This window comes from Nestor notabilis, unplaced genomic scaffold, assembly GCF_000696875.1.
Source record: "Nestor notabilis isolate BGI_N333 unplaced genomic scaffold, ASM69687v1 scaffold31353, whole genome shotgun sequence".
In the NCBI taxonomy this organism is placed as follows: domain Eukaryota; kingdom Metazoa; phylum Chordata; class Aves; order Psittaciformes; family Psittacidae; genus Nestor; species Nestor notabilis.
The window spans coordinates 20,541-48,127 of NW_009921094.1; the positions used below are offsets into that span (position 1 = coordinate 20,541).

The 27,587-nt window shown below is 40.1% G+C and overlaps 1 protein-coding gene across 1 annotated transcript in view; it reads right to left on the minus strand.

The window, feature by feature from the left end:
- SPECC1 (sperm antigen with calponin homology and coiled-coil domains 1) overlaps positions 1-27,587 on the minus strand; it is a 57,879-nt gene that overhangs the window by 6,592 nt on the left and 23,700 nt on the right. Inside the window, exons 5-10 of the mRNA XM_010010999.1 lie at positions 27,097-27,275; positions 18,099-18,244; positions 17,786-17,886; positions 16,423-16,504; positions 12,672-12,822; positions 11,804-11,906 (exon numbers count right to left, since the gene is read on the minus strand). Of these exons, the coding sequence (XP_010009301.1) occupies positions 11,804-11,906; positions 12,672-12,822; positions 16,423-16,504; positions 17,786-17,886; positions 18,099-18,244; positions 27,097-27,275 (762 nt within the window). The remainder of the gene's footprint in view (positions 1-11,803; positions 11,907-12,671; positions 12,823-16,422; positions 16,505-17,785; positions 17,887-18,098; positions 18,245-27,096; positions 27,276-27,587) is intronic.

Sequence of the window (27,587 nt, forward strand, 5' to 3'; positions counted from 1 at the left end):
AAAGCAACAATGACATCATACGCTCTTCATTACAGCCTGAGGATGTTAAAATACTGACACAAGATATTCCCACTACACTGATGTTACTGAGCCCACAGCAATGGCTTTGAGTCATAATTTTGTCTGTAAAACACAGAATTATAAATTATTGACATGAATCAGCTTGAAGGTAGCCTGGAACTCTGTAGAAAAAAGCCCGCAATATATGACCTTAGCATCATTCTTTCCACCCTTCCTCCTCAGCACACAACATATCCCCCTGCCTCTTAAAAGTCATTGGTATAGCACACCAGGAGCATGCCAGAGTGGCTTATTACTGAGGTTCAGCCCATACAGAATGTAAACTTAAGTACTGAAGACAGGACTAGTTAAAATAAGCATATTGGATAAACCAAAGGGAATGGCTTTGTTTTTAATAGCAGCTCCCCCTTAACCAGCTCAGCTTTCTCCAATCCTTCCTGTTTATCACTAACCAGAGACCCACGTCTCCTCCTCAGAGCAAACGTCTCACAGCTCAGAATCTTTACATGGTTGTATTTAGACACAGATATCTGATCAGGAACCTCCTTTTCATAAGCCACATCTCTGCAAATCTAAACTCTGATCTTACTAAAGCAAAATCTGATCAAGGTACCGTGAAAGGCAGCTTCCAAAGATTACCTACACCTACCCGCCTTTATCAACAGCTGCATGAAATGCAAATCTGATCTGACTTATTACACCCTAATTGTCTGGGGACATTTAGCAGGCTTCAACCAAAGAGATTCTACCAAAGGAAGCATATAGGCTTTGAGCTCTGGATTGGCAAGTTCTTAACACTTCCTAAGAAGCAACACAAGTGAAGAAGAGCTCCTCTGAGCATGACCTAACCTTCTGAGCAAACAAAATGCTCCAGCAAAGCTATGAAACATCTGGGCAACCTATTGGAAATATAGGTGATTAGAAGTGTGGTCAGGTCCAGTTAACACGGATAAAAGGCATGAATACCTAAAATTAAAGACTGCCTGGCTTCTTCTGTAATTACAGGGTGCACCCAGATGACTTGGACAATTGCACACAGCTATTTTCAATGGGTAGCTGCAAGTCTAAAGTGATTTGCATATCACATTTAGTCAATCTGCTACCAGAAACCTTTCTGAATTCCCTTACGAATCTTTTCCTCTTAAATAGAATACACAAAGTAATGTCTCTTGATTTAAAAAAAAAACCAGAATAATTTGTGGAACAGCAATACTGTGTATTGTATAGAGATTAAGTGGCTAGCCAAGATTGGGAAGGAAGCCAAATGACCTTCTATCCTCCAGGCTGTATTAATATCCCTAGGTCAAACGGTTCAGGCAGCTGCAGTCTCCATAAGAACTGTTTTAACCTTTCTTTGAAACTTTGTGGTTTTATCCCCATCATCCATATTTATAATGCTTCTACAAGCCATGTCAGTAAGTCATGCATCTTATATTGCTGATTACACGTATATGAAACAACATAGTTGAGGTACAAAATGCTCTGTGAAGAGGCTGTTAAATTAATGTAATTACAGCATAGCAAAATGACAAGGAACTGGTGCCAGCTCTTTAAAGATTATCCTATTTTCTACCTTCCTTTTTATAAAGAAACCTCATTTCCCAACACACTCTGAGGTCCTGTTTGCTCCTTGCTCCGACTGCTGCCATGGGTGTTGCCTTGGGTTTACCATTTATAATTTCTTCATTCATTAAGTGTGAATTAATGAGCCTTCTTAGCATAGACAATACATTAGAAACAGAGCTTATGATTGTATTTTTTTGCAAAAGCATCAAATATCAGTTGATTACAGTAGTCACATGGAGTGAGGGCATTCAAAAAGAGGAAATTTAACAAGCTTTTTGCCATGTGTACTGCACAAAGATTTTTCAGCTACTAACAATTCTAGTCTCTCAAAAGCTGGAGATCTGAGAAGATACCAAAGTCAGGCATGTCCAGTGTTCTTCATTACTCTTCCTAGCTGAGTCAGACTGGAAAGAATAGGTAGTATGATGCTCTCTAAAGTTCTGTGCTCAAACCACACTCATCTGAGAGGGGTTGTCCCAGAGACATCAATCAGTAAACTGAAAGAAAACCCATTCTAAGATAACCTGTGCACTCTTCAAGCTCAGCTCTTTCTTCATGAGGTATTGAGGGGGTCCATGACCTCCATAAGGTAGGCTAGTTCTGGTATTTTGATTACAAAAGAGTTATGGTGCTGCTATACTTAAAGGTTTCATAAGAATAAAGAAAAGGAAAGTAGTATCACATGGGACATATTTAAGGTAATATATTGGAAAGTAGTATCACATGGGACATATTTAAGGCAGTATATTGGAAAGTAGTATCACATGGGACATATTTAAGGTAATATGTGATAAAATAATTATGTGACCTCCTATTTCCTCTGCTTACAAGGTAAAAACCAGTTACTACTGATACTGAAATCATGACAGTAACTATACATATGAGTAACCTCTCTAATGAATCAAATAGCATCCATTCGTGCCCATCAGATCCATTGGTCCCAGCACTTTGTGGACTGGCAAACATTTCACTATACTTTGCCCACATTTTTGGGGTTTCATTTACATTTTTATATATAAAAAATTCGCTTTTTAAAATTAAAACGAATTCTGGTGAGCAAGGGTTAAGAGTAGTTGCTGACACAATGAGCATAACACAGTGAATGTATTTGATGCTTTCCTAGCAAATAGTATGAGTTGGTTTGAATGGAGATTACCCCATGACAACAGTCTCATGACTAAAAGTCACCTACCTGAAAGTCTCACGGGGTGTTGTACATATGAGGTAATGGTGACAAAAGACATATATCAAGTGTGACTGGTACTTCTGTAATTTACACCAGTGTCACATTCAGTGAGTGAGCAAACAAGTGTTAGTTATATCTGGAGAGGCAGACAAGGATTACACAGCAAGACCAGGAATAACAAGTTCTCCTCATTATAATAGTCACATTATGGTGTTGATGAGTTCTTATTTTTGCTATGCATCTCTTTTCTGCTCTTCAGGATAAATGATACCTGTTAGGCTCACCTGCTGAAAGCCAACTCCCTGCTTGCTACACAACTAATGTTTCCATCAATTTTCTCACCAGCTCATAAATGACACCACTGTTGAATGCCACAGAGAAGAAACAGACTGGGCTGTGTCCCTTTGTTCCCAAGACTGCAAGAGTGAAGATGCAGCAGCATAGATCCAAGGACCACACAGATACTCTGGGGAAGGAGGGAGGAAGCGAGGGGGAGGAAGTAGCTCCCTTCTGTGTCCAAGACAGCAGCACAGCTACTTCCTGGCTGGAGCCCTGGTGCAGAATTGCTAATGACCACACTGACTGCTCCCACAGCTATTTCTAATTATCTGTATTGAGAGTTCAGAGATTAGCCATGTCCTGGAATTCCTGGGCGGAGGGGTAGGCTGCAGCCTGCAGCAGGCTCACAGGAAAGGATGGGAACAAGGTGGGGAGAGGTCTCAACAGCAAAGGATATTCATGGAACTGGCAAGCAGGGCTCAGCTCTCTCCCAGTTAAACTCACAGCTTGGAGCTGTTCCAGCTGGTGACCAATCAATTCAGTGTTTTCACTGATTGTCATTGCATCCAGGCAACACAAGGAAAGTGTCTTGGACTTTGGGATGGATAGAATGTAAATGCTATTTTTAAAATTACCCAGCAGGATAGAAAGTTACGCATGAGAGCACTGCATGGGCGTTTATTTTATCCCTCCAATCCAGAGACTTGGATTTGTTTACAGGATAAAGCCCTTTATGTGAAAAAAGGTAGAGCTTGGCTTGAGTTATTTGGCTGCACTGGAGAAGCACGTTTATGCATTGGCATCACTATGAAGGGGGCTTGCACATTGGTAATCAACATGATTATTCCCAACATGCCATAATTTGGCTGCTGCATTTATTTTCCAGCCCCAACCCTGGATGCAGTTGGGACATACTGAGAAACTGCATGTACACATTTAGCTATAAGGAGTTTTATTTAGAAAAAGAAAACATTTATTCTGGCCAAAATTGGGAATATCTTGGAATTTTAAGGCCATATTTTCATTAAAAACTCTCTAGATTATCCTTTTTATCAGAGTATCTTTCCAAATATTACTGAAACTCACCATCATTCAATGATAGGATATGATGATCTATGTTTTAACAGCTAGGAAAATCAAGGCAATGGTAATATGCAAGACTGCCAAGTTGACAAAGATGGTCCAAAGCAGACTTGGAAGCAAAATACCTGACCAACTTCTTGTCAATTTTTTATTTAAACACAGGATAATCCCTCCTATCTTGATAGCTACTACCCGAGACTCCCTATAGCTTTGGCATAGATAGGAAAAAGTTTCTCTGAAGTCAAAAACCTCCTCTTCGGCAAAAATCAGAGAAGCACAAAGCAAGCCAGAATTTTCACCCATTTCTCAGAAACTCACAGAATGTCTTAACTTCCTGGGAAAAAACCCATTGCACATATGTTCTACTTCTAAATGTCAAAATGCTACATGTACTGTGGATGCAGAGCTCTTAGGAAGCATGTGGACCCTCCCATAACAAGGGACATGCTTAGTATGTGGTGCTTTAGGGGAAGTGTCATTGTTCACCAGAGAACTTTGTTGCATTAATGGTATTGGTAAATAGTCAGACAGACAGCTTTTTCCTGCTTGCTCAAGCAGGCTCTGGCAGTCAGCCTCTAATTTGAAGCACACAGGTTGGTGTGGCAGAAGGGAAATATTCCTGGTGCTCCCCAGAAGATAGAGACTGCCATGAATGCTGCTTAGACTGAATGTATGGCTGCCATTTAAATCTGAAGGGGGGTTGTTCAGTGTTTTTCTTCACCCACATCACATAAACTGGGAGTTACTTGTTTTGCTGTTGACCATCAGCACATAAGATCACAGTACTTCAGGAATCCAGCCTTTCCAGACTGCACGTGAACTGTGCCTAACAGCAGATGGGATTTACCTCCTATCCTTGTTGCTTGAAAGACATCAGCTGGAAAGGGGGCCAGAAAACCTCCTCAGTGTTAGTGCTGAATTACGGAATGCCACTGCTTACCTAGTTCTCCCAACTAGTTAAATATTTAGATAGAAACCTGGTTAACAGTGATCTACAAGACAGAGACTGATACAATTTTGAAACATACTGAGTTTTATACTACTTGGTGACACAAACAGTAATGTAGAAAAGGGTAGGAGAATCACTCTTATACCCAAGTGCACACCTTGTGATCAAGAAACAGCTGTATTTCTATAGGACAATGCACAGCTGTGCTGGGATTCTCAAGGCTTTAAAACTAAGCTCCAGTATATTAGTGTCAAAGGAAGTGTTTGACCGACTGTTTTACAAGCCAAGACCCAGGAATTTATATTCTGCCCAGGTTCAGAGGTTGAGAGGGTTGATCCTGGGTTTTGTCCCATTCAGCTCTTTGGTCCTTTACTGGAACTCTCAACCTGAGCACCAGCCCTGAGGACTGTGGTAGCATTTGCAATATGTCCCTGTTCACTCGCTGTGGTCCAAGACAGTGCATGACTGAAGTGTATGTGAGGCAAAGTGCTTGGTCAAGACTTGAAAAAGATTGAGACAGTAGTTGCTTAAGAAGACAGATAACGTCAACTACCCGCACTAATGACGTGCAAAGAAATAACTGACTTCTTCTTTCTAAATATAACCCTTAGTTTCCAGAATAAGGAAGAAACCAAACATGTACATGGTAATGTACAACTGGCCATGAAGGAGCTTTTGATCTCCTATAAAGCAAGTCCCCACAATGTGCAGCCCCAGGAATACGCCTGTTTAGTGCATCAGCAGTCAAAAAATAGTCATCCTGGCTGGCTGTCCAAACAGCAGAGAGTCCACCTCCCTAATGAGAATGCAATGGCCCCATGACCATTTGATCAAAGGGAATATGTTGTGTCCTCATCGGCCTATCTGCATTTGTACATCTTTGGGCCATACTTAATCTATGCTGGATCTCATCCAGCCAGCAAATGAGGCAAAAAATATGAGAAAAAGCAGGGGATAATATCACGGAAAAGGGCTTGAGAACAAAGAGGATATGGAGGAAATACTGTCTAGCACAGAAAAAAAAGGAATGCAAATTCCTGTGAGAAAAATAAAGCCACAAATTCATAAACAAAAAGCTAGTATTAGTCTGAGTTTAAACTGAAAACAAAAGGGTAGAAAGCTTTGTATTACATTCACTGCCAAACCACTAGTCAACCAGTCTCTTGCTATAATTACTTGACAAACAGCAAACACTGCAACAGCCTTTTTCCCCCTCAGCTTTTGCATCTTTGCTACTTGAAGAATGTAGCATTATGCAGAGATACCAACTTTTACATAGTCCAATATACCAGCTTTACTCTTCTTGTATTAAAAGCATTCAGAATTACATTTAAGGACTTTTAGATTAAGTTTGGAAGCAATTTGTTTCCAATTTCTCTTTCTCAAGGCTGGAATAGCCATTATAGTGGGAATACTTCAAGGTAGGGTTTTTTCCTTCTTTTTGAACAGCTGAAGCACTATACAGGAATATATATTTACTTTCATTAAAATATACAGTAAAGACAAAGGTTGAAGTATTTAGACTCCTCTTAATGCCAGTCTATATTTCTGGAAACTATGGAGGCTGCAGTCTCCATCAGGATACTCCATCCGAGCCCTAAAATTACCTGTGATTCTGTGAAAAGGAAGCTTCAAATAACAATCCACAACTTCTGAGGCAAATGTTCAGAATTGTTTGGCTTACAGATACTTGTATTTTGCTAATTCAGACTAAACAACACAATGTCAGAGAGCATCACCCTAAAAATAGTTCCTACAAACTCCTAGGCATGCTTTCTAAAACAGCACAGTGTTCCTGGGACCTACTGCAAAGTCAAATAACTCTGAATAAGGCATAGAAACAAATCAATCATTTTCTTCTAGCTTTGCTCATATTTACTAGTGTATTTTATGCAGGATAATTAAAAGGAATTCTTTTCTCCAGGAACTACTTGCACAACATGAAAGCTACATAAAAACTGCTCTGGTTAGCAGTTTCCCCATGCTCTTGAGATTCCTCCAGATGATATGAAATTGCCTCTAACGCTGGTCCTGCAAATACCAATAAGATCAATGCCAATTTATCAGCCATCTGATGCTGGTGCCAGTACTAATAGGGAGCATTGCCTCTTCTCCTGAAGATGTCCACTGCCTTTATCCCTAAACTGGCATACTGACATTGTCAGAGTCAGGGAGATGATACAATGCAATGGCTTGAATGCGCAGGTTTGGAATATATGAAATAAAAAATCTTCAGAGCTATAGCTGCCATTTCCCTTTGTCAGTTCTAGAACATTCCTTGTCTCATCCTATTTAGCATTCCTCTACTTAAGACAGCTGCACAGCTAGCTTTACTATAACATAGTGGTTGTTCAACAAGCGGATCCCAAATGGGTCCTGTTAAACTGAATGCAACTTTGGTAAAAAGAATAATCATGATTGTGCATTGGAGAAAAGCATTGGTTTCAGGTTCTCTTTTCCTCTACCATAGAATAGATGTGCAGAGATTGGAAAAACCATGAAAATAGTTCTTTTAAGCAAAACATTCACTAACATGGTAGCAATTCCCTCCCCTCTCTGGAGAGGGTATATGTGGCAGAAACAATAATCGTCAGTTCTAATGATCATGGGTTAAGTGCCTCTTGATGTTCCGTGTTTTCACAATACATCTGTGGATAGCAATAGACTTAATCTAGAGAGGTTTGGCCCCTTGACAAATGGTCTCCACAGAGAGCAAACAGAACCAGGGCACTTAAATAACATTACAGTCACTAATGATATGATTATGGAAGGTGATAATGCAACAAGAATGGCTCTTGGCAGCTTCCACGAGTTACGACTCACAGGAAAAGAGCCTATTAGAAAAGAGGCACCCAATTTCTGCTTCACACTGTTGCTATGATGTATAATCTTTTCAAATAGATGAAAGAAAAACCCACAAGACAACAGAGGAAAAAAAAGCTATTTCACATAAATAACTTGCTCTCAGCAGGCTTTGTGGTTTAAAGGACGTGTGGTAATTGAGTTCCAGAGCCACAAAAGCAGTTCTCAAATCTGGTCATCTCATCACCCTACATTATACACCATGATGTCAACAAATTCAGAGAAGCAGAAGGAACAGTGTATGTATGTCTGGCAAAAGATATCATGTGCCGGGTCACAATTCTTATAGGGAACCATACATTAGATTAAGGTTGGAGTTTTTAAGCAGGAAATTTTCCTCAAGGAAGCTTTGCACAAAGCCATTGAGCCCTAAGCTTTATTTCACTACAACTCTTCTTACCGTTGAGAATTTTTTAGCCCCTCCCCTGCATTTTTATTAAAAATGGATAGCCAAAATGCCAGATAACATTCATTTAGGCACTGAATTACAACTTAAATCATACCATTGATCATGTCACAGTTTATGCAATCCCACTTTCATATTCTTTTCTCCTAGTCATTAAACCGAACTTGCACTTTATTTTCACTCCAGTGATTGGCATTCTAAATAGTTACTCTCTCTTTTGCATTCATATCTTTTAGATATCAAGTCACTGTTTAAATAGGGATCTTAGAAATGACACAGCAGATCAGAGAAACAGCGATGCTTTCATGTTTCCACTCAGCTACTGTAAACTCATGCAATTTCTTTTTTTAAAAATACAAAAAAATCCCTCCAGGCCACCACTAATTTGTGCTGCATTTCTCTCAGCTCCCTCAGTGTCCCTCTCTTGTTTTATGAGATTGCCTCCTGGGGAACATGCTGAAGTTCAATGCCAGGGAATGTTCCCATTGCAGTCAATGCAAAGACAGTTTACAGTTGGACTCGATGATCTTTAAGGTCTTTTCCAACCTAAATGATTCTATGATATGTCAGGAGCAGGATGTAAATTTCTATCTATAGGATAAGCCTTGTATGGATTAAAGCATTTAAAAAGCAGATCCTTGTGTGCTGGTACCTAGGTCTTATCCCCAGACACCTTCCTAGGTCACTAATCCAGCTTTCCTCAGGGAATGTGGGACATGGGTAGTAGCTGCTACTGAGAATATCAGTTATTCTAATCCATTTTGTTCATACTATTTAATTTGGTATCTTCATAATTTAAACAAAGGAATCTCCCTCTTCCTCACCTGCCCAGATCAGGAACTGCTACTAGACCTCAAAGGCAGTACATTTTGACATTGAAAAAATAAGTTGGGCCAGCCAAGCAGCAAATCTTACTCTCTCATTCCACTGCGTCACAGAGCTGAAAACAGTTTGTATCCAAAGTTATGTGAGGTTCTGGGCTTCATGATAGAGAGAACACGACTGATTATATTGGGATTTGCACAGATGATGCCTTGTAGACAGGGGTATTATTGATGGAAAAGAAGTTATGCACATCACTGAGGTTCTACTCAGTGGAGTTCATTACCTCATTCCCACCATTGCAGTGGAAGAAAGGCAGGAAGGAGGATGACGTTCTTTACTCCAATCAGTTCTTTGTACACAAGAAGGATAAAAACTCCCTGTGGAGTTTAATATCAGCCTTATCTTAGGAGTGCAAGGGTCTGGGAAAAGCAAGTTCAAGAAAAGTTAGTTAATGCACCACAAAGAGCACAATGGAAAGAGAATCTGAGGAAGAACTTCCAAGAGATAATGCCTCTAAATGAAGCAGTGAAGATAGAGGGGCAAGACTTTTGCCATAAATCAATACCATGTTTGTCCTTTGGTTCATCTGACTCTAATTTCTGCCCTGAGATATTACATTCTGGGTAATAAGGCCCCTCACCACACCAGTCTGAACTTCTCAGGCTCTCCTGAACAACGGAGTGTTTGTCAGTGCTCTGCCTGCTTGTTCTCCAAAATGGCAGAGAACTCATTCTGCTGCTTTAGAAAGAGTAATGACAGAGGACAGCCATGAACAGAAACAAGAGCCTCATCAGAGCAGGAACTGAAACGACAAAGCTTTTCCTGAAACATCATCTGAACAGTCACGTAGCAACAACACTCCAGCAGCCATATATAAAAGCAAAGACTTCCACTGTCCTCTGAAGCCTGGACATACTTTCCTCCAGAGACTAATACTAAAAGGAAAAACAAATAGACCCAGATTGCCTGCATAGCTCCTGGGTGGCCTGCTATCTGATACACTGCTAGCTCTACTACTTAGGTTCAGCATAGAAAAACAAAATTCCTTTTCTTTTCTACCACAGAGGGAATACTTGTCACTTCTAGGGTCAGTCTGGTACCTACAGAATCAGAACAAATCTGTATTTGCAAAGCCATGTAATAATTTCTAAAAGCAATACATTTAGTCCAAGTTGGGTGTAATCAGAGAAAGAAAACTACAGGCTGACTCTCAATGAGCACTTCTAACAGTGAACTCAGAATGTTCTAAGAGAAGTGGAAGAAGCTCACCACATGTGCCATTTGAAACAAAGAAGGGCAACGCTGTCAGGAGAAAGTGCTCCTCAAGAGATGGGTTTGCTGGCTTAACAGGAGTTAGACTTGGAAAAGTTGTATTTCATAAATCATCTTCTGAGGGCTGGATGTGATTGTTCCCCCACACTTTCAAATCCAAGACCAGGAGAATTTTAGTAGATGAGATATAAAATAAATCAACACAGCATAAAGCATACAGTTTCAGGGGGCAGCACTGTGGCCTTTTAGGCAGTTTCACAGAACTGGGGTCTAAATGCTAACCCTGGCTTTATTCTTTCTAAGGTATGTCTGAAATCAAGAGCTTTCTCTGATACCTGCCCTTCTGTGAAATGGGTGCAAGCCAGATGAATACGACAGTGTTAAGAAACAACTCACGCTTTTATAGCTCAGTTTATTTAAAGGGAAAGCTACTGTCTTTTCTTCCAAACTCCTGCCCCCTGCAGCTAATGCTTCATAAAGAGCTGGTTGTGAAGAAAAAAAAAATATTTTATTATTTAGTTTAAAAGATGGACTCTGCTTTTATTAAAGCCTTGCTCCAGGGTGCATATCATGTGGTGATAACGGCTTTTGTCTTCTGCTCTAAGTAACAAACAATATTATTCTTAAGAAAGAAAAACCTCAACATTATATCAAACCAAGACTATCCTGCACACCCAGCATATCTCACAGGATGAACTGTTGTCTGTAATTGCCTTCTACAGCTCAGTTACAAGCAGAACCAAAGGCCTAACCCAACTGCATACAAACACCAGGCAGAGCTTGTTAAGCACCGCAACGGCCATACAAGAACTGGACAAATCATTATGCCTGTTTAAGAGTGAAAATCACTCTGCAAAGAAATGAGACAGTCTCCAACAGTCAGAACTTGCTTTATAAAACCCTGTTAAGCTGCAGGACATTAGAAAGAGCAGGGCTCCAAGCTGCAAACTTCATTTGGTCAAGGCCAAACAAAGAAATAGTTCTTTGGTTTTTACAGAAAGGACCAATGAGAAAACTCTTGCAATAGCACATTGCCCACAGAAAAGAATATTACAATGTAATTTCAAAATCTGATGTTAAATTGAAGCTGCTGCACATATACACTGTGTCTAACCATCAGCAACCTTTGATGCAGTATTTTGGGGTTTGTACACGAATTACTTATGATAATGTAATACTGGGCACTGCAGTGTTTAATCTGAAGGAAGAGGATGGAAACACCCAATAGAAGTAAACATGCAAAATCAGCAGACTGAAATACACATATCTCTTTGAAGTGACATTGCTTTCTGCACACCTACAGAGAAGTGATGAATTACTCTCCAAAAAAAGTAAAAATGTACTATTTCCTTACCTGGTAACCTTCAGTCTTCTTCTGGCACCATTTTAACAGCGCATTCCTCTTTGAACCACCATACTCCCGAGCCAGGGCTGCCAACGGATCCTTTCTTTCCACACTAATCCAGAGAAGCAAATGGAGACAATAAATATGCTTGAAGTCTCTTTTTACAAGTGTGTAAACAATATCTGCATGACCAAGCAGAGTGGCAGCACAGAACCTAAATGTAAACCAAACTAACCTTTCTGCTATTATTTTCATCAACTTCACTTACAAAATTCTCAAGTAACCTCTTTGCTTTATGTATTGAAACTAGGATTCAGAGAGTAGAACGGAAAGCAACTATCAAAAGAATCTGCAACAGCAAATTTGCATCCAATTGAGCTACTGCAGAATGAATTCTTGAATAAAATGAAACATCTGGAAGATCTATTGCAGTGAAGGCCAGCAATCAAAACACCTGCATAGTCTCCACCCTACAGCTCCTACTGTTGGAAATAATGGTGGAGATCAGAAGAAAATACATGTTCTGTCAAGACAGAAGAAAAATTAAGCATCCAGCTTTCCTTTATACCTCAAAGCTTTTAATTTTTAACTTACCGTGTCATGCAAAGCTACAATAAGACCACTCAAACACATGATGGAATGTAACTTAGTGGCTCCTGAAAGCTTGCTATCCCCATTTTGCCATGATTCCTCATTTTACCATGATTGCTCATCTTACAGATAACTGTGGTTATTACAATCTGAATTATGACATCTGGATCTGCCACAGCCTGGTGATTCTGAACTGGACAGAGTAGCCAGCAGTTTCCACTGGAGAGAGGGGTCACCACATTAAAACATTGACTGTGTGCTGTTTTTCCCAGGAAACAGTTGGTACCTGAGTTTGCTTTGGGGTTTCAAGCTGCTAGGGGCAGAGGTAAGCATTCTGCTGCTGAAGGCCATAGGAGGTTTGCTCAGGGATTCCAGGGAGGGGCTTTTACGCAGGTAATGGTCTGGTTTCAGCTCTTCATTTCTCCCTTTCAGAAGGTCTGTGGGAATTAAAGAAACCCCTGTCAGTTTGCAGTCTGAGGTATCTGATTAATCACTGTCCTGCCACCCCGCACACAATATGCAGTGAGTTGTTTTGATTCTAAACAAATGTACTCATTTGTTCACTAAACACACATGGGGCTAGGAAACCTTGAGCAGATTAGAGGTGATCATAACAAGGAATGGCTTTGATGATTTCAACAGTACAGACTGCCTGGTTTCCTGTGATTGATACTCCTGCTGGGGGGTAGGGGCCTCAGGTGAATGAAGGGAAATACCAAAATCTACAGTCTTCAAGGTTCAAAAGCTGATCACCAGATATCTTCACCAGATGACTGGCCAGCCCTAGTACAATAATTCATTTTCTGCCATTAGTGATTTGAAACAAGAAAGCCTCTTGTCTCCTGAACACAACCCAGCTCAAGGCAGCAGCAAGAGGCAGTTGTTATCATATGATGCTTGGTGTCCTATCTGACAGGACTTTGGGAAGTCTCAATATATTCACAGCTGATGCACCTGTATTTTTATTACACATATTACATATTTTTATATAACATTTTAAATTATATATAGTTATATGAGTGTGCACATACATATAAAATCAACAAAATTAGTAGCCATAGAATCCAACAGGTTTTTTTAAGAGAAGCTAAAGAGATCATAGAAAACAAATTATCTCCCCATTCACATCAGTCACGAGGTACAGTGATGTATAACACAGGGAAAGTTGGCTGCTTCCTTTCTGTAGACAAACTGTCAACAAGCCCGGATCTATGCCAGCACATTATGAGCTATTATCAGAAATTAATTGATCGTAGAACACAACTTGTTCTCCTTTTCAGTTCCCTCCTGATGTTCATTATCAGTTAATGCCATATCACCTAGAGGTGTGAATTCCTTCTTATCTCACCTTCAGCAAAGGTATCTATCACTGAATCAGCCCTTAATTGCTTTCCAGCAGTAAGCGGGGTGTGTGTATCAGTAGTTGCCAGATAAACACATCCTTCAAACAGGCATGCAGCTGCCCTTGCTTTGCCTCCTGAGTTCCATAAGCATTTGCAGCTGCTGAGAGCTATAGGCATTTTGCGCCTTCTCTCCACAGCATACAGGGTTGATAAGTTCCCATCTATTAAGTCCAGATGGAAAAGGACAGAAACCATCCCAGCTTGGCTGCTGGCAGAGGTTTACACTGAATTGCATACACCTTAGTCAGGGTCATCCTTCCTTCCACTCACTGTCCCTTCTTTGTGTGCATTGTGAACCCATAACAAACAAGAAATGGTACACAACATACTTGTGTTGGTTTTCCATTACATATTCCAAATGCGTAGGACTCTTCTAGCCCCTCATTATGCTGGATTTATGAGGAATTGCCTCAAATTTAAATAGTCACACCAGTCAGACAGGCAACCAATGAATGATTCTTGGGACTATTTTAAACTTAAGCAAATTCTGCTTAGAGAAACAGATCTAGTGCAAAAGGCATATCGCTAAACGAAATGTGAATGTTATGAAGAGGAATGTAGGCTTCTTGCTAGTTTATAAGAATAGCAAAAAAAAAAAAAATAAGGCACTGTTAAATTGCCATTACCATAATTGGACTGGCTAATGGCATAGTCTAATCAGGAGGTGCTGTGCCAATCATTAGGATGTGTTCACACATGGTACAGAAAAAGGAAAGAGAAGGAAGGATCTCAGATAGATATAAAGGCTATTGGAAGCATCTAGATGGAAAGAAACAAGGGAGAAGATGAAGGCATATTAGGAGTCATTTGGCAAGAGAAACAGGATAATAATTGTATGAAAAATATGCAACACAAGGAAAATGACATTCTGTTAGCACTATATTTGCACTATTTAAAGGAACTTTCTGCTTTCTGGCTTGAATTATACAGTAGTGCCTGAAGTGGTGCAAGCTAACAGTATGCAGCTTTGTACTTTGAATCTCACTTGCACGAGTAATATCCTTCCTTTGACTTATTTTAGAAACTCCAGGACAGAACCAGTAAACTTCTGATTCTAAATTGAAAGATCATAGGCAAAGATCAGCTCTCTCTACAAAGTAATCCATGCCCCTCTCCAACGTTGTAACATTTGGGTCATATTAAGGATATCGCAGACCCCTACTGTGGTACTGCTCACATGGAATCAGCCAGAAGATTATTATTATGGAGGCTACTTCACTCTGAATTTCCTTGGGGATATTTTCTTAATTCAGTGTTGTTTGCATAGGGCTTGGATCAACTGCATTTTACGATTATTTAGATTGGAACCAGAGCTATTACAACTTTATAGTGAATAAATCTTTACTATGGATTATTGGAACTAAATTAAACCCAGGTACTAACAGAAGCTGTAAATACGGGAACTTGTTAGATGGTAAACCATATTCGATAGATTTTCACAGAACAATTGTCTCTGGGCAATAACAGTAATTATCCATGTCCTGAAGTGGGATATTTATTAAGGACTGTCATTATATTACACAGTTGACAGATTACTTCACTCTACAGTAAACTAGTAAACATTAAAAAGGTTTTAAGTTCTCTTTAGAATCATTGTATACTCTTATGCAAGTCATTTTCTGGACACCAACTGATACAAGTAAGTAAACTCTGTCTGTCCCACTGATAACTTCTGCTTGTTTAGCGTTTCTCCTACAGGAGAAGCCAGTAGCATAGAAAAGCTGTTATTTATTTATGCTGCCATCTACCCTATAACCCATTTTGCTGTTCAGATCCAGTACCTCTTCAGCTTTGAATAAAGCTTAGCAGATTAACTGAAGAGTCTAAAAATGAAGACAGCTTCTAATTTCTCTCCTGTAATAGCAAACTATTACAGAAAATCCAGTCTGCCAATGAAGAAGTTGTGACTGATGATTTTTTTTTTGTCCTTCCCTGCAGTTTCACCGAGGTTTCACTACAGGAATATAATATTTCAGCTGTCCTTAAAAATTCAATAATCTGTTGTTATTAGCTTTGATTCCAATGCAACAGCTACATTCAGGACTAGATAATCAAAATAAAGGGCCCTAGAGAAAATGGGAAACAAACTCTGGTAGAAGAGAATATTAAATGACAAGAGAACAAAAGCAAAGTGTGAAATAAAAACAAACGCATCTCTTGAGAACTCTGAAAACAAACTATTTCAAGCCCAAATATGACTGCTCCTAAACCAGTCTCATTGGTATCTGAAATGTTTGATGTATATCAAATGAAACTCAATTTAAAAACAAATAAACCCTCAAAAGACAGTGCTTTGGCCTTGTTCCAGATACATACATGTTGAACAAAATCCAATCCTCTCCAGTTCCACAGCATGGATTAGAGAGGTGCCATGGATACTTTGGTATAAAGAAGGCAAGTTTGTGTTGGCAAGCCATTAAAATCAGCTATTTTTTCATTTTCTAAGGCTACAATCAAGATGGGAATGGAAACACAACAAAATTAATAAGCTCTCTAAAACAAAGACTCTGAAGACACTTCACGTTTCCTTTGACCATACAAGAAGAGGAACAATGGCCCAGGCAGAGACCAACAGTTCATGACAAGCTTTTGCTGGTAAAGAGAGGTAACATTTGTATGTTTGCTGCAACCTACCTGCAAGAGGAAGGTCTGAAAGATCTGCGTGTCTGGCAACACCCTTGCTGACTGGCTTGGCATTATTATAAACAGAATGTCTCTGTGAAACAAATGTACAAAAGATCATTAGAAGAATACTAGCTAGTATACTTAGATAGGTAAGCAGAAAGAAGAGATGTTTCTGCTACCTCAAGATTACAAAGCAGGTGGAGGGATACAGAAACCCTTTGACAAGGTATCAGCTGTACCTAGAGCTGCATAAATGGTTGTGAAAAAGTAAATGAACAAAGGGACAATATTTTTAGCTGGCAATATATTGGTTCCTAAACTATTTTGCATTTCTCTTTGTATCATAATTTCCTCTTGCCAAACATAATCTAGTGTCACAAACCCAAAGTAACTATGCCTGTTCCTAACCCTGCCTCTGTCCCCAGCACTTCTGAACTGTAAGTCAGAAGGATCCTTCTCTCTGCAGCCCCAGCCCCAGTTTTCAGCATTAACACTCCCTGAAGCCAGGCATTAACAGAAGGTTCCCAGACCTGTGTTTAATCCCATTCTTTAAACTTCCGTTGCTGATTCTTTGAAGGAAATGTGCTCACACATTTGTTAAGTAGTCTTTCAAAGTCATCTGACTTCAGAACACTCACCTAAACACTTTAGTCTCACAACTGTTTTTTATCCAGATTGAGAGGGGAACATCCTGTATAAATTCAGTGACCACCCAGTCAGAAAACATACAATGGCTTCTCTAACCTAGAAAGGTCAGCAGGCTGATCGTATGCTACCTTCAGCGTATGTAGAAATTGGGAAGCACAGTGCATATGCTTCTCCATCGTTCACAAAAGCACTATTTCCAATAACACTGCACCATGGTTTGAAAATTGCTAACAGAATGTTAACTGATGGTGCAGTGACATAAGAAGTCCAATATTCCAGAGAGTTGTGATTGAATAGGAAAAAAACCCCAACTGTAAGAGCTCTTCATTCAGCACTGTATGATCTTACTGGGTAACTAGGAGCATACATGCTAAAAACTTATTAACCCAGGTCTCTTGACTCACATGCCAGATACATAGTTTAGTTTGATGTTTCTGGTAACTCACTCACAATAATTGACACCTATCTTTCTGGTCAACAGTGACTAAAGTTCAGACTTGTATTCCAAAGAGTTCACATCCGTCCACTGAGACTCTAAGCTGAAGTCAAAGACAAACTCACTTTGATCCTTTTTGTTAGTAGTACATTTGATGTTCCACAGCAAATAAACAGATGAGTTTCCCTTTCCCCTTGTCAACATATGCATGTTGGCATGCTGAAGCTATGTCGTGCTGCAGCAAACACTGCATTTTAAAACTGTGAGGATGGAAAGAGCTCCTTGTACCTGCATGGGGGAAACAGCAGCTGCTGGGGCTGTCCTCACTGGAATTCCACTTAAAGGGCTCCTGGGGACTTTGTGAACTGTGATATTCTGTCCAGTGCTACCTGCAAGAAAAAAAGATGGAAACATTTGCATTTCAAAACCAACTATGTCCCTCTTGTCAGAACAGGGAACCACTGATGTAGTGATATGCCACAGATAGTATTTACGTAGCAAGCACTGATAGATAATATCCATTAATGAGCAGCACAAAAGGCAAAAATTACCTGCTCACTGCTAGAAATCTTTTTTACCACAAAATACAGTGTTCAAATACCTGAGCATCCCAAGTCAAATGATTTTATCAGTGACTTCACAGTGGCTGCAGATTCTGAAGGTGTAGGAGATGCTCTGCTAATGCAGACTCCTTGCCAGCGGTTGCTTGTATCTGCCTCTAGAGATTCTACCTCTTCAGCTATCAGCCTGCAAAGCAGAAATCAGATCCAAGTCAGGGGCAACAGGAAGTGCAAGCATAGATGAAAGGTCTTTACACATGTGGTAAGGCACATCCAACAATGCACATCATCTATTGTAATGCCCAGAACATGGACCACTCAGAAGGTTCGTGTTCTTTCCTTGCAATGCCTGGCAAACATGAAAACATGAAGTCTAACAAACTTCCCTGCATTGTCAACCATATTGCCCCCATTTCCCATCCTCAAACAGGATGAAGAATTATCATAGAAAAAAACAGTTTGATGAGACTTGTGAGTGATCATCAATAATTACCTGAAGATGGGCTTTCAATACAGCACAGGGGCCAAGGGGCTACTGTGGTCCTCAGTGCGTAATGAGGAAAGTAACCAAAGAGAAAGATGTTATTTTACACTCTATGTTTTTCGTTGGTGCAACCACTGGTGGAGTAATTGTTACCAGTTAAAATGCCACCATTGAAAATAAAATAAGTAATGATAGGGTTCAGATAAGAGCCATAATAATTAAACTAGAAAACATACTTCATAAGGAAAAACTTTGGCAACCCAACTCTTACAGCTTATCAACAAAGACACCTGTTGAACACATAAAACCTCAATCACAATCCTTAAGCAGCTATATGGGGGAATAAAAGTGTTAAGTGCTTCATCCTAGCAAACTCAAGAATACCAACATTTAATGGCTAGAATGAAGAGAGACAAACTCAAAGTAGCAATAAAGCTCACATTTTAACAGGAAGGATCATTAAGTTATGCCATTGAAAAGAAATTCTGAAGTCAAGATTAGGTGCTAGACCTAAAGGGGTTAGTACAGGGAAGCCCACAGCTATGTTAAACAGCAAATGTAATTATCCAGTATTACTGCTGCTTCTAGTCACACATTTTACAGATCTGGCTGGCATTGCTTAGCACTAACACTACTTACCCAGCAGCTCTCAGGTAGACTTTGAGCGTAACTACCTAGCTGTAGCTTAGAAAAGCTGCAACTAATAACACAGTCTAGTCAAATAAAAGAGTATTTGTACATTACTTCCTGATGTCCTGGCTGCTTAAGAAATGCATGCTGATTTACAGGTCACCACTTCTCCTTATTTTTAAGCACTGTAGGGACCAAGAGCTATGTGAACACAAAACCAGAAACTGTTTCATAAGAAGGCTGGACGTCTCCATCCAGAAAGTACCTACGAGGCTGATCAACTTCCATTGAGCTAAAAACAGAAGTCAGAGTTATCTTCTTTCCCTTTAGTATCACAGTCTACAAAATACAGGGGTCTGAAGAGTGTCAATGAATAAGAGAGACTCATGTTTCTATTTTTAGCAGAGCTTAGGGAGGTGCTGTCTTTAAGCAGACATTTGCTATTTCTTTGCTAATTCATTCAAGCTCCTTGTGTGCCAGGGCAGCCTGCAAAGGCAGATGGCTAGAGAAAAAGCCATTTCAGTTCCATGCTCCATTTAATCCAACAAGGAGGAAAGGCAGATTGGGTAAGATTCACAGAGCTCTGAGGGAGCCAGTGTTTTGCTGACTAACTTTAAGTTTTACCCTTCAGTTTTTCTTTTGTGGCTTCATAAAGCATAAAACAGATCAACAGGTGATAGTATCTTGCACTTTAGTTATACACACAAAAGCTACACGAGTCCTGCTTCTAGTAAAGTATGGAGGAAGGACAGATTTCTGCCTCAAGACACCGAGCCACCCACTGCAATCCAGTACACTTTCAAGGATTAAATAGGTCACTATGCTAGAGTTATGTCTAGTTATCCAGGTAATAAGGGTATGCACCAGGTTTGCAGAGTATTATCACAATAAGAAAGGAATAGTAACTGCCTAGAGGTCAAGTGGCAAACCTTAAGACTAAAGCAAGTCAGAGGTACGCTCAAGGTAGCCATCGCTTCACTGGTTAGGATTTAACTCCAAGAACAGCTCAAACTTCAGACTTGTCTCCTCAGTCTAGCCTTTGATTGCTTAAGGATGCAAACATGTTAAATAAAGTTAGAATAACTTAGACCAGCCCCTATGCTTTGCAACAGAAAAGTCCATTGAGAAATCACATGCCATTATTCTGGCATTGTGCAGGGTAATTATGAAGATTCAAGTGCTGGAGCTACTACCGGTTCCAATTTCGTTAGGATGCTTCCTGTAATCTGAAGTTTGTATATTTGTAATAGGCTCCTAATGTACCCTGAAACAACCTCCTAGATTAAACACAATCACATCAGAAAACTGAGGCCTCTCATGCTGCAAACCTTGGCACAAAAGGCAGGAAGAATAGTGCTGAGACCCATCTGCTTCAACTAAAACCACACATGCCAGCCAACAAGCAATGGAGGGTTATGAAACCTGGTGAGTATCTTCCATTTTTAATGAGAAAAGAAATCTGTATGGTAAGGGGATGCATGTATGTGTACATATATGGGTTTCTTAAGAGATAAGCAAAAGAGTAAGAGCTTAACTTCCAGTAGCAAGCTAATTCAGGAGGACAGGATAGGAAAACATGACTTAGAAAGATTAATGACATGCCATCACTTCAAACCAAAATTAACTCCTTGTGCACAGAATTTATTCAGCTTAGTACAGCTTAGGTAACCCAAGAAGACCAAGTAAGCTCTGCTACAAAAAGTACTGATTTGAACAAAATGTTATCTACTACTGTATGCTTTCCTCGAAGCAAGAATGAATGGTTTATATAGATAAATGCTGCAAGTGCAGCTGGCATAAGTGGAGCAGCTCCAGGAGGAAGCAGAGCACTTTAGCCACAAAGGAATTAAAATGTACAGTCCTTTTCACAAAACTACTGCCTAGTTTCACTCATTCATTGGAAAAAGAAGTAGATGCAAAGAGCTCTTCTCTAACAGCAAGAGCTAGTCTCCTTGTTTTCTAGGTGTGGAGTATGTGGAAAACAGACCACCAACAAGGCACAAGTCTTTGTGTTTAATGTACACATTTTGGCAACAGCTACCTCCATGTGTTTGTGAAATTTCTAAGCTGCTTTTTGTTACAGGTGGCCTAGGACCACAAAACCAGATGTTCAGAGATAATTACTCTGCAATCTAGTCTTTGCTACAGTTCCTGTTGTTGTGAATCCTCCTGAACTCCAAGGGATACAAAGATACACACAGCTACTGGTACACAGAATGGAAGAGAGGCAAAGGGCAGGCAGCAGACAACTCCAGACACTTAAACATTTATTTGGCACTTTAATATATATTTCTTAAACATAGAAAACAACATTCAACAGCTGCCAGCACAGAAAAGAAAGGCAACACAAGTGTGCATATATGCATGCACTCCAGGAGCACGGCACAAAGGTGAAGGCCATGCCAAAGCCAGGACATCCTGCAGAATTCTCTACTAGTTCAGCCTGTTCGGAGACCAGGCTCTTGCTAGGTCTTCACATCCAGAAGGAAGGGATGGGAATCCCACAGGCAAAAGATGAAATTCCAGTCCTGGAATGAATCCTGATGATGTCCTGGTAGAGATGGTGACTTCCGAGTTTCTTCTTAGCATCCAAGTAAGGCTGTCTCCAGGTGTCTCCAGTTGGAAAACTGACCTTCAGCAAGTTCTCCCTGATCATCATATACTTCACCTGAGTTAAGGGCATGAGAAAGATTCCTTTCTGAGAGGATATTTACTAAGGGCTTGATATATTTATTTATTTTCGTTCAGATCTCTCCATCTGCAATTCTCACAGCCAGGACAAACCTCACATGGGACATTCTCTGTCCAAGTCATAGCAGGACACACTCCTTGGGCCCCACCCCACTTCCTAAGACACACCAAGTCAGACATGCCACCCAGTGGCGAATGCCTTGTCAATACAATATTAAAGATGTGAAACCATCAAAGCAGCTGAAACTGAATAAACAACTTCAAGTTTCTATTTAGCTTTCCTGCTGGATTTCAGTAACCTACTTCTTGGGCTTGTGTGTGTATATACACACATACTGATCCATATGCATATGGGTATTTAGACACAGAAATAGATCTAGGAATATAACACTAGATGGAAAATTCATGTGTATGCACATTAAATTTTACAAGTCAGACATACACAGTTTTATTTTTTGCTTAAGCTTAAAATGGTATGTTTGAATTTCTGTTTCAGGGCAAATAATCCCCATCCCTCCAAAAAGCCCTCAATTATTTCAGTTCCCCAAATCCCTAGGATTACTTCTTATGGCCTCGTTGGCTTCAGACTAATTCAGAACTTCTTCCACCTCATGGAGTCTTCTGAAACAAAGACTTAGGCTCTTCCCCATGGGGAGGAGATGGACCTGAGCAGCATTCACACTTTGTGATACACTTGACTTTTGCAGGGCAATAAAAAGCTTGAGGTGCTTTCTCAAATTGAAACTTCCCTTTTTCAGCTGCAAGTTGAAGGTATGTCCTGAAGTGTCCCGCAGGCCTGTCTATGCCTCCATTCAGGGCTGTGTTAGCTGGTAGAGATCAGGCACCTATGGAGATACAGACAACAACCAGGGGAGTTATAAGAAGCAATACAATGCCCATCCTGATGTATAGCTCTCTACATTATAATTAATCATCCCATCATCACTAAATAAAAAGGAGAGGGGGGAAAATGCTGATGGTGTTGCTAGGAGGTTTGGAGGAGTGCCTTAACACTCCACTAGCTGTGGGACGTGATGAGCAAACAGCAATTACAAAGCTCAAAAAAAGAAATCTATGTTGCTCAAACAGGAAGAAATTAAGTCTTTAAAACCAGGGAACTAATTTCAAAGGACAGGGGTGGTAGAGTTCCTGGCTTTCCTCCCCTCTAATAATTTAGGACTATTCATTTAAAATGGGTACATGAACCCCTCCAGGCAACTGCTCTACCTCAGTCACAGTGTCTGTTTCAGGATTCTTATACCGAAGGGCATGGAATAATCTCCATCCAGTGAAATAAAACGAAAACCCCCAAATAAACCTACTCAACTTTGAGAAGTTACTAACTAGTGACTTGGAGCACTTGGAGGACCCTGCTCTGACATTCTAGTTTGCTTACTTTCAGAGAGAGCAGAATGAACTATCAAAGCTCTATAAAACTGAACAGCTGCAAAACACAGGCACAAATGAGCAGCACATCAACACACACAGACTGACAGCAGGGTTTAATACACAGAGTACAAGCTTAATTCCAAGAGAAAAAGCGTGTAACACTGCCATGCTGTGGCATTTGAGACTTTAGGAGGAAGAACAGAAGCAAATTAGTGGGATACATCAAAATCTTCACTTTAGACTTCTGTTTGTAGATTTGGTTAGATTGCTCTATTACTCTAAGTAGTCGCTCATGTAATTACAGATAGGATTTCTCTGGTTTCCCAGTACTTCTCCCAGCCCAACTGTATTCCCTCCATGTTCTTGGTTCAAGGCACATAATCCAAAATGATTTTGAGAACTTGAAGGGAAAAAGTCAAAGCATAGTCATGAAACTTTGGTAAACTGCTGCTAAACAGTGTATTGCCAGAAAGGCTTGGAAATGCGTGTGTAATGAAGCCAAAAAGAGCCATCCATCATTTGGGTACTTTCAGCAATAACTTTCTTCCTTTGTGTTACAAACCCAATATAGCTTTTTTTAATCACTGCTTAAATATTTGGTTCTAAACCAGCTACAAAAATGAATTTAATTCCAAAGTGAGTGCTTTTAAAAGATGAAACTTGCTACAGGATCATAGGGTAATTCAGGTTGGAAGGGACCTCCTAGTCTAGCCTCCTGCTCAAAACAGGGTCAGCTGTGAGGTCAGAGCAGGTTACTCAGGGTCTTATCCTGTCTGGTCTTGAAAACCACCAAGGATAGAGACTATATAATTTCAATGTCCACCACCTGTGAGCAGTCGGTTACACAACAGTGGATCGTAAAAGCTTTTGCATTTTATTGCAGAGAAATAACATTAATTAGGATGTAAAAACATCATAGAAGACTCTTTGAAACATGGGTTAATCAATTGGTAGCTGTCAATCAGCACTAACTTGGGACAAGTTAACTCCTCTCTTCCTCATTCCATTTGTTTGATGGTGGTCCAACATCCCCCCAACATTCTTAGTCATAGAATTAGACATTTAATCTGTGTTAAAGATGCCTTTGAGAGGCTCTTACCTTCATTCAGATGAACTCTGATGACCTCATCAGGATTTTTTCTGCAAGTTCTTTGGCTGTTCCTGAACCAAAAATGACTTTTTGTCTGATTAGAAGAATGTAACAGTGAAATCAAACGGGAGGCAGGAACTTAGGCAGCCACAAGCAAACATTAAAATGGCAGGATATTGTAAGAGATAAATTGGCTTCAGGATCAATTTATGAGGTGGAGTCTAATGACTCTCAAGAAATGGCTGAGATTTTGCCAAAAACCTTTGAGAAGCAGCTATTTGGAAGGTACATTTTCCAATCAGAGCTTCAAAATCCAACAGGAAACTTTCACTGGGGACTGTCAGATATTCAGATGAGTGCACAGCTGCTCAGCATTAACAAAAATGAGGAATACTTTATAGACTGTGTCAAAGTATCATGCTACAAACTGTTTCCACCAGTGCTGAGCACACATTAAAAGTCACCATAGGTACCAGAATCTACTGCTGATTCTGAGCAGTAGCATTTGTGAAGGCTGACTAAAAGCAACAAAGGGAATATCCCAGAAATTTCTTGGTGAAAGAAGCTGAGGTGCTGGGGAAGACAGTGACCTCAGGAATGCAAAACCAACTGGGAGTGTGGAACTTGCTCTCAGCAGCAGCTTTGGTGACTTCAAGACAACTGTTTCATAGGTCAGTACAGGGTTAACATTTCAGTGCTCTGCCTAAACAAACCAGTGATCAACAGCTATGACTTGCATACACTTCGTTATGTTCTCCATACCACTCAGTACAGAAACTGCACTCTCTGCATGGACACTGAGTCAAATCGTACTTGACAAATACAGAATTGGGTCTCAACTCCTTTCTTTCAAAGAGATTAAGTATTGCCCACTGCAGACAGTGTATCTGGCTCCATGACCAATGCAGTACTCACAGCAAGCTATACAGATAACAGGATGCAGAGACAGACATTTATTTATATGTATGTGAAAGAGGGAGACACAAATGCCAAAACTGACTTAATTAAATGCATGTCTGAATACCTCCTTCTGGAACTATGTATGGATGGATACTGGGGATCTCATTTCAAAAGCAGTATTTGCAGCTTAGGCTTCTTATGCCAAAGAGCTGATAATGCAGCCACATTCCTTATACATGGAAGCTAAACATTCCAGTCTGCAAATTAGCAGGTCATCACCTATTCAGTTTATTATCTTCAGACTAATCATCTTCAGAATAATCTCCAGATAAAAAGAGAATAAAGGGAAACTACAAGTATATGATTCCCACCCTTATATATGGACCCACACTATACAAAAGAAATTTCATTAAGAACAAACTAGCAATGGAAACAACCCAGAACTTAAGTATTGTCTGGTGATCATTTTGCCTGAATACATCGTCTGTAACAGCTTTTCTTTGCATCCACTGGGGACTCTGATCATGAAACTAGAGCTTAAACACATTCCTTTATTTTTCTGAAAAGAAGTGCTTCTATTTCTCCAGCCCAGAAATTCTGATCCATACACCTCCACACAAAAGCCCTCCCATCCTTTTTTCTACTGTACAGCTGCCTGTGGCAACTCCTGAATGGAAAACAGCAAGCAAGTGTGTGCAACAAAGCCAGACTGTTACTCCACCTGAAAGAAAAGACAGGATTCACTGTGTTTCTGCGGCTGTTCTGCCAGTGGCCATGAATCTACTGGAAGAGAGATTCAGTGGAAAAATCTAGAGGAGCAAAATTAATTTGGCACACATTTTTGATGAACAGTACAACTGGTTTATGTTATTTTGTCTTTCTACATTCTCCCTTCTACAATTTTTCATCACGGTAGCTCTGCTTGCTGTCCTTGCATCAATGCAAAAGAAGAGCAAAGCACTGTCTTCGTTAGACATTTTGGTTCTCACTTCTAATACTTCTTTTGCTTTCCATCTCTTATTCAGTACTTCAACTGTAGTAGGAGTTTTGGAATGAAAGGTGGTACATGCACTGCATAAACGCCACATTGTAAGGCATCTGTACTGGTTCCAGATTCAGTTGTAGAAGTCACTTTTGTTCTTACCATGACACACAGAGAAGCCCCGTGCACACAGCTTACCATGCTGGGGCATCTCTCTGAATGGTTCACAATTACTGTTCACCCTCCAACCACTGAGACTACAGCAAGTGTTTTACAGGTGCGTCCACTGCACGGCAAAATCACTTCCAAGCTAAATGCTAACCCAGACCACAGCCCAGACCATTTAATACAGCTAATCATATAACAGGTTTCAAATGAAGGACAGGAAATGTGATATGAGGAATCCTAGTACTTGCATTGATCACTCAATCAACACGTATCAGACCTGCAGAACAAAAGCCCAGCTAGTCCTCATTTTAATTTCAGCATATACAGTACTTGACTCCTCTCAAGTTAAGTAGCTCTCTTCTGGATGTAGCCAACCAAACTTTTCACAGACGGTTTAATACAACTGCACAGAGAATTATGAAGGCAGTAAATCACAACAGAATACTGTATTGAGAACAAAGCTGTAGGAGTATATTGGCAATTGTTGTTACTTAATATTAAAACATTCATGGCCTAGTTGACAGAATTAGATTGCCAAAAAGAAAAAGAACAGAAACATCTTAGAATAAGAGACAACAAAATCTGGCAGAAGAGTTAAAAACAGACAACATGCACGTCCAAGCCAATGAATCGTTATTGACAAAGCACTGTTTGCATGCATGTTAGCAGTCACACATCAAATCCCAGCCTTTGTAAGTAACCAACCTGTTGCTGCCCTTTATTTCATCCAGCTCCTTCTGCAGTCTGGCACTCTTCTCCTCTTCCTCCTGAAGCTTTCTCTTTACCATACGGAGCTCCTGCTGAGCTTCACACTTAATATCATTGGCTACAACCACTGCAGTCTGCAGATCAGCTTGAAAACGCCTCCACTCTTCTGTATCTTCCTAGAAAGGGCAATCAGAATCCCAAACTGTTTGCTGAAAAAATGCACCTACTTGAGCTGAGCACTTAGTTATTGATCTCTCTTGCAGTGATCACAAACAACCAGTTCCAAGATAATGCTAAGGTCAAACTAAATACTTGCCTCTTTACATAGTATTGACAAAATTGCCAAAGAAGAAACTGATGCTAAGCCCTCCAATACAGAAAGTAAATCAAAGTTCTTCCTATAGCTATTGATCATTCAGACTTGTGATACTACTACAGGCGTTGCTGTTGAAAAGAGCTCATTGCTACTGACAATTCATGAAGCAGGA